Below are 16,857 nucleotides of genomic sequence, written 5' to 3' on the forward strand. Positions count from 1 at the left end.
AGTGTCTACGCCTATGCCTACACAACCGTGTTGCACTGTGGTGTGGTAGGTTCTAAAAATAGGGTTCAATTACCAAACTATACTCGGTTTTTCGGTGTGTAAGGAATGAACTGAGTGTCTCGATTACCCTGCACTCATGTTGCTTCGGCACCTTTAGCCACACTGGTTCCCTCTTCACTCCACTGATTCTGCACCTGTGGTGTGCGAGACAAATTGATGAAATCCTCTCTCGTTTTCTATTTCCAACTCAAGCTTTGTCATGTTTCCTCTATTGAGTCCTCACTACTTCTCACCCATTGATGGTCAAGTGAACCATGTTCCTCGTCAGTCACTACACCTCCCATGGCACCATGGTCACCCTCAATGACACCACTGTGGTCCCTTACACCGAGTTGCCTAAGCCTTTGCCTCCATTCAGCTTGTTGTGCAAGGATTAATGCCTGATGTGCGGCACGTATAGCATCATTTTGCTCTTTTCTATTTCTATCCTTGTTTAATTGGTTTGGCATCAATTGAAAACAACATCATAAATAACTATTATTTATATGAGGATCGTTGCAAATGTAATTGAACTACCTATAGGGTATGTGTTTTCCAAATGGTAGCAACCTATTTAAATTGAGAATAAGCCATGAAAAAACATGTCTCATGAGTGGGACATGTCTATTCGTTAATTAGATAATTAACATAATAAAAATTTAATCATTGTTATGAATATATGTATACATATGTATAACAATAAACTTATATATAATATATAATTTACGTTACATATATAATTATATATAGGTTTATCTGACATAAGTTACCAAGCATCAACACTCCCTCTTAGCAAGGGAGGATAAACACACGTATTACCTCAAAGTAATATCAAGTTAGCATGATATCTATCAATTTGATATCAAGAATATTGGTCTCCCAGAATATCAACATATGATAATCACCAAATACTAAATAAGGTTTAATATCACATCTGATATCATGAGTATTGGTCTCCTAGAATACATGATATTCACCAATTACTCAAACATGTTTGATATCACATCCGATATCATGAGTATTGGCTTCCCAAAATATCAATATTCACCAAATACTATTTGAGTAATGGCCTACTAGAATGTTGAGATGGAAGATATTCACCAGATACTATGAGTAACGGACTTCTTGAATATCAAGTCGTGTAATATTCACCAAGTACTCTGTAAGTAATGGCCTTCCAAAACATCAAGACGCATGATTTTCACCTAGTACTCTATCTAATGGCCTTCTAGAATATCAATATGCATAATGTCCACCATGTACTCAAAAAAGGTTTATAACGTATGTGCACACTCATTATGCTTACCATATAAACATCCACCATGCAAAGTATAATCTATTATGATCTACATAGTCATCATAAGATATCCATGATAATAGAAAATTAAGTTAATTTACGATCGTCACCTTTCAATAACTTTTGCAATTACAACTGACATCATTTGGAAGTCGTCACTTCCTCATGATGCACAATGGGGGTAGGACCATTAAAATCACAGTCATGAGGTATGTTCATGAATCACAGTCCTCTTGTCTACTATAATTTATTGATCATTGAAGAATCCATCTCATCATGGTTTACTCCCTCTAAATCAATAAGATCATTATCACCCAAGGTTGAGTGCATCATATCCTCTATCTACTCCCTCTATTTCAAGGTTGCCTGAAATGCCAACCTCCCTCTTTTTCGAACAAAAACTCTCAGGGGAAAGGATCAAGGTATATAGCTCGTATAGAAATAAGAAAGAGACTACTATAATACTCATGTATAATAATTCTGCATAATAAGATCATTTCAATATATTATCAATCTAACTTAAATATATATTTTCAACATATTGTTTTCTTATTAATGTTACATATGATAATCTAGGGTGACAAGTTTCCCCAATTCAAATTCACTCATATTTATAATGGAATGGACAATTAATAGTTACCTCCATCATTAGTTCAACTACTTTAATCCCTATGCACACTGTTCATTCAAGGTTGTATCGTATGCAAATAATGCCTTTGAACATACTTTACTAGCACCTCCACCACCTAATCCACTTGGGAATCCCTTTGAATAATTATCTTCTTCTTTTCGTATATTTCAGGTTCCTATTAATATAAGTCCATGTTTCATGTAATTGGTAGTGGGTGTATCAACGATTATGTGGGTTTAACAAGGTAATACACAAATGGGAATGACATGAAATGGCAATGTGCCACCCTTTTAAATATGTGTTTGCCACATGTAAATTTTAAGTAGTAATATTTAATCATGGCTCTTCTCTTATTCTTTATTTATGTCTATTTAATTTCTTTATATCTTTCATACGATGTCCTATTCAGTTGGGGTTCACATCAACACCATCGTCATGTTTTCTACCAAATATCTATTGAAGTTGTACAATGGCATTGAAAGAGGACCCCAATTACTCAATCCTTGTTTCTTTGCAGCTTCTCTTGTTGCAAATTCGATGATAGATGCTTCTCCCTCCTTTGTTTCTCTTGCTCAGGATGTTTGCATTTATAGCTGGTAGACGCAAAGCCTCCACCATCAACACTTTTATAGATACTTCAACAACAAAAGATGAATGTTCAGAAGTACCTTTCTTTTCACTTACGAGATCACAAGATCAATCCTTGTGCCTAATAGGTTACACCATTTTTCCTCACAATCCTTTTACCTCAAAAGCATTATTTTGAAATTAATTTGTTTCAAAGATTGCAGTTTCATTCTACCAACGCCCTCTTATAGAATAAGGTCTATGACCATTTTGCATGGCAATAATTTATGCTCCAGTGCATATCTGTAATTACTGCCCCTTTGTGCATAGATTGACATCTATATATAATTCTTTAATCCTAAGATGATACATTAAATGCAACCTTTAGAAATCATTTCAACATTACACTTCTTTGTTCGTTGTTCTCTTAATTTCTCTTTTCCACAGAAGAAGCCACTAGTAATTCCAAAGCACGTTCTAATACATTTACAGCTTGGCTCTAATACCATATTATTTTTAAGAGGATCGCTGCAAATGTAATTGCACTACCTATAGGGTATGTGTTTTCTAAACAACAGTGACCTCTTATTTGAATTGAGAAAAAGCCATGAACAAACATGTCGGATGAGTAGGACATGTTTGTTCATTAATTAGATAATTAATTTAATAAAACTTTAATCATTTATATATATATATATATATATATATATATATATATAGATTTATCTCATATAACAATAAACTTATATATTTAATTTATATCTCATATATAATTATATATAGGTTTATCCAACATAAGCTACCAAACATCAATAATAACAAAAATCATTATTTTTTTTTATAAAATTAGTTGTCTATGTGACCGTTACAGAGTTACAAGTGCTCTTTTCCTTCAATATTCCCAAGGCCTAAGGCTCATGGGTTGGATCTCCATCGAGTCTCATCTCGTTACTCTTCTTCTTGACAATTATGTTCAACAAAGTTTCTCAAGGTTCGTTGCCGACGTTGCTCCCTCTCAATTTCCTCCCTTCGCCTAGCATGTGCAAGAAATGCGTGCACGAACAATCAGGGAAACTAGTGCAAGAGTTTGTTTGCAGTCAAACTCACATTCAAGTCATCCCAAACGGTGTCCTCATGAACTTATGGGCATATGGTTTCTCTCCATACGAATGTCTCAATCGTCGCTCGAAATAGTATTTAGAAGTTTTCATGAGAACGTGCAGACCTTCGAACAACTAGGACACTCTGTCTTCATTAGTTCTGACATTCTCCAATACCGGTACTCCCATTTATCTTACATATGCCATTCATTGCATTGTCCTTCCCAGATTCAGTTAGCAACGACACCAAATGTTTATCGCCTAGGGTAAACTAGATTAATACATGTTTCAATAACAAGATACAGGACATAACACGGAAATACATGTAATGCTTCAGGAACCCGATATATATTTCATTAATACTTCAGTGCTTCAAGTACATCATACACCAATACACAAAGATAGGTAGCAATAACTAATGCTGAATGAATCCTCTCTCCCATAGGAGAGTGTACATAAGTATCCCGAAATTGTGCGACCCAACCATCGCATCATAACAAAACACCCTTCGGTTACTAACTGGCACCATTTACACATGTTTTACTATTCTTGATGGCATAACATACTTTTCCCGACAACAGTAACAATCATCATTTTTCCCTATGCATTTTTCAGTTAGGAGCAGAGAAGTAGGTGGTGAAGTGGTTGTAGATGAAGGCAAATTTTAGACTCAAATTCTTTCAAACAGAAAATGTCCTTTTTGAGTGGAGTGCCAATGGAGAGACTGAAGCACATCTTCACCAAAAACGATGCCTAATTTCTCACTATGGTCCATCAATTGCATAGGATCGATTTCTTAATCATAGTCTACAAACCAATGGCAAACATGAATATCTCCTCTTTTCTATACATGGAATTTAGAATTTAGCAAGATCTAAGAGGATCAGAGGGTTGTATTTGAGGTGTGTAAAACCATAACAGAGAGTTGCGCTCAAATTCTTTCATTACATAGGGTTTCAAAAAAGAATTGTGATTGGGTGCATGTCCTTAGATGCCCACAATACCTTCACCCCTTTGTGCTATACAAGGCAAAGACGAACTATCACGCCAGGAGAATCGATGTACAACAAATGTGGCGGGTTATGTGTGATTACACAGTGTACTAGGCGATGGTGATAAATTGTGGGCAAGGGAAGGAGGTTAATAAATCACGGCTCAAATTTCAATTGGTAGACTCCTGGAATGATTCGGCCCTTAACCAAGGTGAGCAATAACTAAGAGTTGATGGTTGTTAGTAGAGGAAATGTTGTAATACGACAACCTACTGAAGAGGCCAACAGGGCCCAAAGCGAAGGAATTGAGGGTGATGGCAAAACAAAAGGTATGACTGCAAAAGAGAGATTGTACTGTACAAAAGAGAGATTGTACTATATGACTAAAGGTATGACTGCAAAAGAGAGATTGTATTGTACAAAAGGGTGGCAACCGAGCACTAGGTTCCATCAAACTCTAGTGTATAATCAATCTCAAGCTCTGACTTTTGATTTTTTTGTTGAAATTGAAATGTTTGTCTACAAAGTTTAGTCATTGAACTTTTTGAGTTCATCACGAGCGTAGTCTTGAATTGTTTGAATATTTTTTGTATTGAATGTAATGGGCACTATTCATATTGAAGGTTAATATTGCTGTTCGGGGAGGGGGGAGGTCATTTTTGGTATACAAGTGATAACAAATGTACTTGCATCAATTGTTTTTGGGTTGGTAGTTCTAGAGTTAAAAATTGCATACCCCCATTTGCAATTTACACCAAAGTTTTGTAACTATTTTAGTTTCCATTCCCCTCACATTTGTATAGGTCCATTCGAGCCCTTGCATTATCCTTTTCCGTCTCAAGATGCTCGGAGTCCTTGTTAGGAGTTGCCTTTTAATGTCACCTTTGCATTTCCTGCATGTTTCCTTTGCCACCTGTCATCATTTAGCACGATTAATTTGGGCATTGTGCGATGTGCAACATCCACACACCACGCATTCATCTACCAACATTCCAATGTTCAAATGTCAGTCTTGTGCATGTCACTTGTCATTTACTTTTTCAACAACCCAGCATCTTCTTGAATGGTCTAGAAGCCTCCATTTCCTTTCATTGTCTCTTAAATCAATCTCATTGATTCACTCAAGCTCTCTAGAAGATCTCTTGTATTTCCTTAACTCTCGCAGCTCTCTGGCTCTCTCATTTACTACAGCAATCTGTTGCAGCAATCTACATAGCTCTTTTGGCTTTGTAAAGCTTATAATATCTTTCCATTTATCTTGTGTCTATGAGCATTTTGGCATCTATCAAATCCTCTATCTATAATCTATCTCATGTAATAGGTGTTTTCCTCCACTAGCAGGGTTTGGTTCTATTTGCATATCTCACGTAATAGGGGTTTTCCTCCCTCAAGAAAAGTTTTCTTGTACTACGCTATCAATCATTTATTTCTATTTACAATCTATCTATCTTTTTGTTTTGGAAGTGGAAACAGCAAAGCAGGGACTTGATTGAGGCAAGGCTCCAAACAGCCCCAGAAACTTTTTCTATCTTGATTGTTTGCAGGTTTTATGGAAGCGCTCAAATGCATGAGGGTTTGCTTATATTCTACTTCTTTCATTTATATTAATTTCTATAATTTAATATTGTTTATCATGTTTCTAACTTTTGAGTTTTGTAGGATATCTAAAGTAAAAACCAAGGTTTTCTCCACATTCTAAATGTTTTTTTGTCACAATACTTACAAGACCACAACACTTTGCACATACATTTGCACACCACACTGGCATCCATGGTCGAGATGCTTAGATTTGGAATAAACACTCTATTGTCTAATGTTCCCATTTCTGCAACTAATATATTATTTTCCTTCATCCATAAAAAGATATCTTCACTGGTTTAGCTAGTCGGAGATATCTCAATGTATGTTGTGAACTTGACTCTCAAGGGAAGTAATTTTCCTTTGGCAGCATCAAATTTATACCATTATAGGGGTACACATGGATCTTTCTCGATATGATGGAAGTATTTACATGTAACTTTCATTTTACTATTAATAATAATATTTAAAAAGTTTACCAATCAAAGAAAAAGAATCTTTTTCATTTCTCTAATGAAATAAATAGCTCAAAAAACTCATATATCACTATACAAAAGATTTATATTTTCTAAGAAGAAAAATTCCCCTTCTTTCTCGAACTACATAATCTCCTCTTGTTGATAAACTTTACAATAAATAATTCCCAAAGGCCAAATGTTGCACATTTACTTCCTGTGAATGAACTACTGAAAAGAATCAATTACAAATAAATAATAAAATAAAGACCCTTGACATTTTTACAAACACAGTATTTAACTCACTAATGATTTGAAATATTTTTAAGTGACCTTTAATATTAAAAAGTGATTACTCTTTTCAAGTAAGAAGGTTATATTTAAATTGACCTGTCACACCAACTTTGGCCTTGGTATGAATAAGGTACTCAGTAATGATTTCAAATATTATTTAAAATAAGGTACTCAGTAATGATTTTAAAAATTAAGTGACCTTCAATATTTTAGAGGTTAGTCCTCTTTCCAAGTAAGAAGAAAAAGTTTAAATTGACCTGTCACTCCATCTATAACATTGATATTCTCAACCTTATTCAGTAGTCTTGAAAGAATGGGATTCTCCACAACAAGCACTTCATTGATTGTTCCAAACAGTTGCAGAACCATTTGCACATGCTAGCAACCTTTAGAAGAAGCTCAGATCCACCATCATATATATATATCATACTGCACCTCTTTATTCCTACATAACTATTACAAGTAACAACCCTGCAGGTTACTTCATGGTTGTCACAACCTCATGGCATCCCTACATGGTTGTCACAACCTCATCAGATTTTTACATGGTTCTCACAACAATAGCGGTCTCCTACATGGTTGGCATAACCTTGTCAGATTCTTGCATTGTTGCACATTGGGTTCCTTCATAATTGTTACAACCTTGCCAAATTCCTGCATGATTGTCACGAACTTGTCTGGTTTCTTCATGGTGGTCAACCCTTTTTTGGTTACCGATAACTCTTCAAAACTATTATAATTTTGTAATATCCCCATAACTAAATAAAATAAAATAATAATATTTAGTATTTGGTGTCCTGATCAATTTATGTATATCTTGGGCCCATCTTTAATTTTTCTGTAGGCATAGACATTTGTGTCTCTTGTGTTTGACGTATATTCAATACGTTGTCATGTATTGCCAATATTTAATATTCATGCAATTTGAAATTGATTTGGAATCTTCATTACACTAAGCCATGCACTACTTTGTCTTGGTGTCCCTGTTTACTGTATGCTTTACCTGTCATACAACTTGCAAACCATACCCAACAGCCTCCCCATACCTTTGTCACTACTCGAACACATCATCATTGTAATGTAATTGCATCACCCCTAATTCGTGCGACCTTATTTATTCATAAACACCATACGACCTATTGGGTGTGTCATTTGTACAAAACCTTTACAGTACTTGGTTACCGTACAGTCTGCACTGGGGGCACTTGGTTACCGTACAGTGTTCAAATATTAAAGTTGGAAGACGAATTGGTTGTCGATCGCCATTGCCATCCATTGGTCTGGAACATTACAAATTTCAAACACTTAAATCATTCCTTTGAACCCAAAATCAAGAGTTTGAGAGCTAAAACAACAAAGTTTATATCTTTCTACGAAAAGGACATTTTTTTGTGAAATTTTGACCGAATGATGCAAATTATCTCTGAAGCACATCTCAAAATTCATTTTAGCTCTACAACTCTAAAAACTGATATTTTGGCACCTAAAGGATTTGGTGTCAATATTCCCACAAATTCACGAAATTAATTCTTTTCTGATTTGGCAGGTTAGAAATTTTAAGTTTGGCTAGGTTCAAATGTAGGCAAACACAAATTTAACAAACATCAATTTAGCATCTTAAAAGATCATTTTAGGTGTTAATCATTTAAGTATTTTTGTTTTTTATTTTCTTTCTTCTAATTATCCACCTAGCTATTATGCTCAAGTTTCAAAAACAAGATTAGCAAGTCTGGCAAACTTGGTGAGGCTAACCAACCTCAACAAGTACCCAATTCCCAAGTCTCTAGGCCTTGCTTCAACCAATTCAACTCAAGACTCACAAAGTTCGCAAGTTTTGAGAATCTGAACAAGTCTTGCAACTATAATACGAGCAAACTCAGTTTTTCTTGGCATTGTGACTTTTTCTGAAAATTTAGGAGATCATCAAAAGTTAAACAACTTGATAACCAAAAATGTGACAACATCAGAAAATAAAGACAAACATTTCCAAAGTTCATAAAAATAAGACATTAAATACATAGGAAAGCAAAACAACACTTTGCTCCAATAAGTTTTTCAAGCAGTGCAATAATTTGTCAAATTTCATCTTTGTTTCCACATACCTTCCAATTTGTTGCATAATATTGGGGCAACAGCTATGTATACAAAAGACAATGATCCACAATCATTGTTTCAAATTTTCCATTAATACAATTCTTTACAACAGAAATAAACAAAAGCAAATTATAGTAGAAGCATTCCATCAACTGTTAGCGGATGCTTCGTCACTAGAATTTCAAATGCACATTTGACTCCATAAACCCAAAGAGAGATGTGACGGAACACCCACAACAGAAAGATGGAGCAGAGTATACTAGCCCATCTCTAAATTTTAGAGGTACAGCTCCCTCGTGCAAGATATACAACGAATGAAAACCCAAATGCTTTTAACTAGAACTCGAAGGCACATAACCCCACACGAAAAACAGATAAACCAAACTACTGACAACGTAAAAAATTGATATAAATGAAACATAATTCATTTATATAAAACCAAACAAAAACATGAACAGGGGAAAGTAATCTTGTAACACATAATTGTTATTTGAAAATAACATGTCGCACAGAATTGAAAAAAGTATCTATAAAATAATCCATACAATTCATAGAAATAGGGGCCCATAGAGTGACAACACAAAACCACTATTATATACATATACAGAACAAGATTTTTTCATTATAGATATCAAACCAAAAAAGTACCTTTCTGTACAGAATTATTTCTTTCTATCTCACCCCCCCTCTTTCATATTTACAAAATTCCACTATACATAACATTATGCGACAGTTACAAAAAGAAACTGCAGACATTCCGTCTTCAAGAAAGATAACAGTTGGATTCCATCTACAATTGCTTCCACGTCTTCTTCATTTCCTGCTCCCTCACCTTCTCCTTGGTTTATGAGGAGCAAATTGAGGAGGTCCATCACGAAGTCTAGGGCTTTGTCATCCCTACATCCTGCAAAATAAAACCAAACTCTGCATGGTCTATTTCTCATTCTAGCTCATAAATATCACTCTGGTAACCAATGGAAGAAGTCCTCAAGTCCCAAGTTGCGTTATATAGACTAGAAAGGATATCATATTGCTACTCTATCTCAATCTCCTAAAGATCCAGCTGAAGCACTGGCTGAGGATCATTGTGATTATAGTCTTCTGGCAGTGGAACTCCCATCTTAGCACGAGAGAGTTTCTGAATTAATGGAGTTCGCAAGATGATTGTTGAAGAAAAAGGTGGCCAAAGGTTACATTTATAACAAACCCAATCAACTCATAAATACAGTTAATGCACGGGAAATTAAGTTCTCGTACTATGCCACCTCATGAAAAGACTTAATTTTACCATTTTTGAAAAAACACACTTTATTTAAAAGATTGCCTCTGGATCACCTCATTTAATACAAAGCAGTATCATGATGTCCTTACCTTGGGTAGCTCAGCAGCAGCAGTGCGCTTTCCGAAGTTTTAAAGCATAGATTGGAGCTAAACAACTTAGATGTGGGAAACTCAAAAATGATAGTGGCTTGTAAACTTATTGCAAGTGCCCACTCGGCAATACCACAGGTTTCAGAAAGGGGTGGTTGGGTGACTTTGATGGGTGAGAAAGAAAGTTTCGAAATTGAGTGGGAAAAGAAACGCGGCTAACACATCTAATATCAAATTTCTAAATAAACAGATGCACCTCATGTCCTTAATTCCTTCTAAATGTTGTCTTTGTTTAACCACTGTGCAACTGTTTAAATGATCCATAAAGGGGCTAACAAATATTGCTGAATTTCAAACAAATATTTTTCTCAACTCCTGATACAGAACTATACATGGATTAGAAACAACAAAGCAAACAAAGATAACAATTAATACAAGAATACATGATGCAGTGCTCTTATAAATCAACCAACAATGAAGATAGAAAACTTGAAATATTAACCTGAAATTCTCCAAGCTGAACCTCTTTCCTCTTGAATGAATATCGTGGCCTGAGCTGCAGTATGAAAGACAGGCAATAAGTCCAAACAATTTGGAAATAAGAGTTATTAAATATTAGCGAACACCATATAATCAAACAATAGTTACCGTAATCCGTTTACTCTCCAGTGACTTCATTAAGCACTCAGTTAAAATCTCCCCACCAATCGGAGATGACACAACAGCCTGCAGTTAAAACATGAATATGTATAGCATATAAAAATACAGGAAAAGCTATGACAGAAAAAGCAAACCTAAAATTATGCAGATTCACAGAAACAACAAATTTTGATATGGATTCAAGAAAACGTATTAGCGTGAATGGGGCCAATGCCTGTAAAATTTTGCTGCACCTTGTGACACTAAATTAAGAAGCTTGAAACAGCGCAGACATCCCTCAAAACATAAGGAAAAGGAGAGGTTTTGTTTTTCAGAGATTATGGTTGGGTATGCCCATATGGAATACAGGAATTATAAGATTTGCACAAAATGGAGTTGCTGATATCATTCAAGTAACAAATTATTGACACAATAAAGTTTTTTCTACTAGGATATTTAGCTATCGTAACAAGAACCTGATGAGAGAACAGGATTATGTGATAGTTATCATAACTATCCATGTTCATGGCTGGGAAATGAAAAAGCGTTTTTCTTTTCAAAAGTTACTACTATAAAGTGCTGATGAATATGCATGTAGCAATGTGGAACCATAGCGAATGGCTTATATTGTCTATCAATTATATCTCCAAATTGCTGGAATGTCCGAGTGCCAATGTCAAATCTGCCTTCAACTAATTATGAGTATTTGAAATGGCATAATATTTTGTATGGTTGTATCTATTCAAAAGGACATGGATCTCTTCATGTAAACAGTAAAGACATAGAGTTCTTTGAAAGAGAAGCATGGTATCAGAAATTAAGTCACTGGTAGGGAAGGAACCGCGTGCATCTGAGTCTAAACGCTTCCCAACTTGAGAGAGTGACATTGAAAGGTTGTATATCAAGTTCAACAAATTATCTCAAAATTAAAGCATAGGAGTATAACAAACATTGTGGCCAGCATTGAGAAGACATGATATTAACCAAGAATGAAGATTTTCTTATAAAATCCTTATGGTTGTGTTGGGTGGATATTTTGCAACCGACGGTTTGTTCAAATTCAATCGCAAAATAGGTAGACCAGCCATAACATATGAGACAAAGTTAAAGGGAAGGCTCCCTCTTCTCACCGTTCCTTGGATCAACTCAAAATAAGCAAGAAGTTGAGAGATTGTATAAGGGGTGTTACCAATATTCTTTCATCTTATATTTCAAGAAAGAATCCACTTACCCGCAAAGCAAGTAATGGGTAAGATTAAGTCTCTATCTAAACTTCATTCTAACAGTTGGAAACGGTGATACCGATAAACCAACAGCTACTCAAAGGCCAATTGAAAGAGTATTAGTTTGGCTCCAAGTCTAAGAATAAGCTCTACTATTGGGGCACAAAGACTTCCAGAAGTAGGGAATTCTAATTATTTTAGTGAATTGAGATGGCAATACATGCGACAATCAAAACTTTTAGTCTATGTAACACCACAATCGCTCCCAGTCAAAGCTTCAGCTCTGATTGCTTCTTGACTCGTTATGCTCTATTATTTAAACATACAATAGCAACATGAATCGAAGATAACCGACACAAATTACAGTCAAGGCTTCGAATTTGTCCTATCACAATTGCTCATATTCAAAGTTTCAACTCCAATTATTTCTTTGTATTCACTTTTCTTCAAAATAGTACTACACAATCAAAGTTATGCTTGCAAAATTTTATCAAAGCTTTCTTGTATACAATAATTTTTACAATGAGGGGGACGCTTCTTATATAGGAAAAGAAGTGAGAAAAAGGAGGAAAAATTGGGAGCAACTCAACCACTTTGACTTGGTAAAACTTGTTGAGAAGAATTATTAGATTACATGTCATGAGGACATGCAATCGAATTACATCCAACTGCATCGCACGTAATTCATCTTCTCCAACTACAAAGATAAAATGCTAAAACTTAAAAAGAAACGGGCGCATAAAGTTGGATCAACACTTGAACTTGTCAAGAAAAGCCTTATATTTGGCAATACAATCATGAACCATGGGCAGATCTAGGATCTCCATCATCCTTGAAAGGGCTTCAACTTTGACTGCATTTTCATGTGCTGATTTTACAAATTTGTAATTATCTACAAGAGAATCCCATAAGTGTTTTACCACAGACTTGCATGTAGCAAACTCCTTCATTGTATGCGACTCACAATCTTCAGAATCAAAATCAGCAATGACTTTGTCAGTGTACTCCGAAGTCATTTCCTCTTCAATGAACAAGTCATCATCCTTGGTAAGGACTTTACATCCCATATGGCTCAGTAAGGACTTTACATCCCATCTGCCTCAGATCACTCATGATCTCCATTTCCATTGCCTAATAGCCTTCTAAGGGTCCCTGGAATTTTGACAAAAGCTTTTCTAGTATCTTCTCCTTATGACTCATGAGTCCCTAATATCTATAGAACATGTCTAGGGATGGAACAATGTCACATGAGATCAAGACATCCAAATCAATGTTTGTCATTTAATCCCAGATACCCAAAACTTCTTTCAGGGTATTGGTCTCTTGGTTGAAGGAAGCAATCATGTCAAGGAGTTTTTCTTAAACACCTTTGATACATTCAAGGACTTCGATCACATCTTTGTGTAATGTTCCCCAACAACACACCCGAGTTTTCATGAGGGTAGACACTCATAGCAAGTACCTGTGAAAGTACCTGAGGGAGGGAAGCACCCGAGGGAAAGCCCTGAGGAAAAGTATGCAAGGGAAAGCACTCGAGGGAAACACTTAAGGGAAAGTGCCCGAGGGAGAGCACCCAAGGGAAAGTACCTGATGCACAGTCCCGAGTGAAAGTACCCGAGGTAAAGTACCCGAGAGAATGTACCCAAAGGAATGTAACCAAGGGAAAGATATAATCCACTGAATACACCAAATAATAGTCAGGCACAAAAGCGTACGTCAACGAAGAGATATAACAATTCATTTTCGAAACCTCAAAATATTATATTTGAAAAAAAAGATGGCACTCCAGATGTGCCAGATCTGAAGCAAAGTAGTATAAGACAGAACAGGGTGAGCGTTGAATCCCACCAAAACTGGAATAGCCAAGTACGGATGATCTTCCACTTTTGAAATGGCGAGTAATATAGAGTTCCAATAGGAATTTGCAATACAAAGAAATAATCCAAATCACATACAAACAACTTCCTACATGCCGCACATAAATACCCCTTTGGAGAAAACTCCTAAGGGTTTACAACGAATGTTGACACGAAAATAATCAAAAGATAATTGATAAAAATAAGGCTCCTTTATTAAATAATTAAAGGTCCACAAAATATTATTTAAATTTTGGGACTGTTAATTATTTAAAGTATTTTATTAAAATTGGGGCCATTATAGTTTGATCAATTGAACTCCTGAGCTAACCTCTTCCAACAAAAGCCTTTGCTGCCTTGGCTCTTCGATTCACCTAGGCTATCTAAGATGTGATGACTACAGGATGCGAGGATTGTTGGCAAACGATCTCATCAAGATAAGCATTCTCATGCTTTAGCTGATTTTCTTTCCTAGAGCTCGCAATTGCTCTTTCACAAATTCGGGAGTGCATCTTCAGCATCTTATAACACCCCAGTCGTGACTGTTTACCAAGTTCAATTTTGGTGAACTTGCGATCTCAGCATATTTGGTCTTTTCAGAATCAACAATGATTCTTGAAATGACCTTTGCCTTGGGGAGTTTAGGTTTAGTCTTCTTGGCAGGGAAACCATTTCGCAGTAGAGCAACCTACCTCCTTTTCATGGTGATTTTTCCCAACCATGCAAACAGAATGAAACCTTAATTTGTTGAAATTGGAACGAAGGCTACAACAAACATTAATCCTAATTGTATTTTTGTTGTCACGGTGCATGCTTCAATTTGCATAGTCGGAACCATGGATATCCTTTGAGATGACTCCATCATAAACATCTCAAACCCCACAACCAAGGTATCAAGTTGGGAAACTTGACCTTCTATGAGAGTTGGAAAATCATCAAATGCATTTCCTAAGTTCTCACATTGCTCTTATGTGAGGATAGGAGGAGCGCAAAAGAGATGAGTGTCGACATGTTCACCTCCGAGATAGAAATGGTAAGCGTGAATATGGTGGAGACTGAATCCACATCATTGTCTATGACATCCAAGAAAGGTTTGTTGTCAGTAAAATTATAAAACAGCCGACGGGTAGATTAGCATGTAATCGGTAATTGTTACATAGCCGACGGGCCCCTTCGGGAAGGTTTTTCGGAATGGTATACGTACAACTTTGGATCATGGTTGTAATCATCATTGTAAGCACTATGTAATCTCTTTAGCATATATGTGAATAATAAAAGGAGTACTGTTGTGTTACATGTTCTTGTCTATTGTCTGTATCCATTAAATTATTTACCCCATATGGTAAAAATTTGGCATCGTTGCCCAATGGACCTGGAACGAAGGCAAAGGAATGAAGGCTAATGCCTAATCAGCTTAACAAGGATACGAATAAGATAAAGGAAAAAAATGAGATACGCACCGCACAAGAAATTTTAATTTTGGCACAATAGACCAAGCGCAAATGGAGGTTTCAACAGATTGCTGACAGACACCAAGGAATTGTTGGAAGAGACTCGACAGCGTTTGAATTTGGTGGAAGAAACAAGGGAGGAATTTCTTAACCTGTATATGCCGAGGGAAGAGAATCCAAATGGAAGGGAATTAACTTGCACGGCTCGGAGTTCCGAGGGAGCATGAGCATTGAGTGAACTCTTCGTCCGGGATACACTTCTGGAACAAACAACTTCGCTTGAGGAAAACCCTTTTCCACCAAGTAACGAAGCTATTGGAAATAAGACAACTTCTATTTTTGGGGGGGATGATGTTGTCGGTAAAATTATAAAATAGTCGACGGGTAGATTAGCATGTTGTTGGTAAAGTTATAAAATAGCCGACGGGTAGATTAGTATCCGAATGGATGCGACAGTTGAGTCATCCCTTCAGAATGGTATATGTACACCTTTCGGACAAGGGTTAATAGTTTAATGCATACAAACAATAGACAAGAACATGTAACACAATAGTACTCCTTCTATTATTCACATATATGCCGAAGAGATTACATAGTGCTTACAATGATGATTACAAGCATGATCCAAAGTTGTACATTTACCATTCCGAAGAACCTTCCCGAAGGGGCCCGTTGGCTACATAACAATTATTGACTACATGTTAATCTACCTATCCGCTGTTTTATAATTTTACCGACAACATCATCCCCCCAAAAAGAAAAGTCATCTTAAGACGACAATGCAACAAAACTCAAAAAATGAAAATTGCACAATTAATTACATCAATACACAAATACTAGGCAGGGGGATGGGTCCCTGGCGTGGTAGGTGTCCGTGCTCTCAGTTCACTCAGCTCAGCCTGTAGCTTGTAGTCTTGCTCCTTTCGAACTCTCAATTCGTCTTCTGCTTCCATCTGAAGCTCCAGAGTTGACTGCATCATCCCAGCAATCTCTAATAATTCCTTTTCCTTCTCATCAGCTAGATCTCTTTCTTTGCTGCCAAATGTTGTAACTGACTCTATTTTTCTAGCAAGGCTGCCCTCTCCGATTTCCAGGCCGCCCTTTCCGCGGCTAACGTGGCAACTGACTCCTCCCGAGCCCTCTCAACTGCTGCCTGATCCGTCTTGCTTCTCCGAAGGGTGTAATATGCCTCCGTGTATATCTTCTCAATCTCCTGAGTCAATGTCTCTATCTCGCTCCCCAAGCCCGGACTCCCCATGGTGGCCCAATC

At 36.4% G+C, this 16,857-nt stretch overlaps 1 protein-coding gene across 6 annotated transcripts in view; it reads right to left on the bottom strand.

The window, feature by feature from the left end:
• LOC149553855 (actin-related protein 4-like) overlaps positions 1-16,857 on the bottom strand; it is a 281,943-nt gene that overhangs the window by 100,996 nt on the left and 164,090 nt on the right. For all 6 annotated transcript variants that reach the window (XM_089789213.1, XM_089789215.1, XM_089789216.1 and 3 more), the window contains 2 exons: positions 11,067-11,144; positions 10,921-10,974 (listed from right to left, as the gene is read on the bottom strand). In XM_089789213.1, the coding sequence (XP_089645339.1) occupies positions 10,921-10,974; positions 11,067-11,144 (132 nt within the window). The remainder of the gene's footprint in view (positions 1-10,920; positions 10,975-11,066; positions 11,145-16,857) is intronic.

This window comes from Cupressus sempervirens, chromosome 6, assembly GCF_028749045.1.
Source record: "Cupressus sempervirens isolate cs-2001-9-10 chromosome 6, ASM2874904v1, whole genome shotgun sequence".
In the NCBI taxonomy this organism is placed as follows: domain Eukaryota; kingdom Viridiplantae; phylum Streptophyta; class Pinopsida; order Cupressales; family Cupressaceae; genus Cupressus; species Cupressus sempervirens.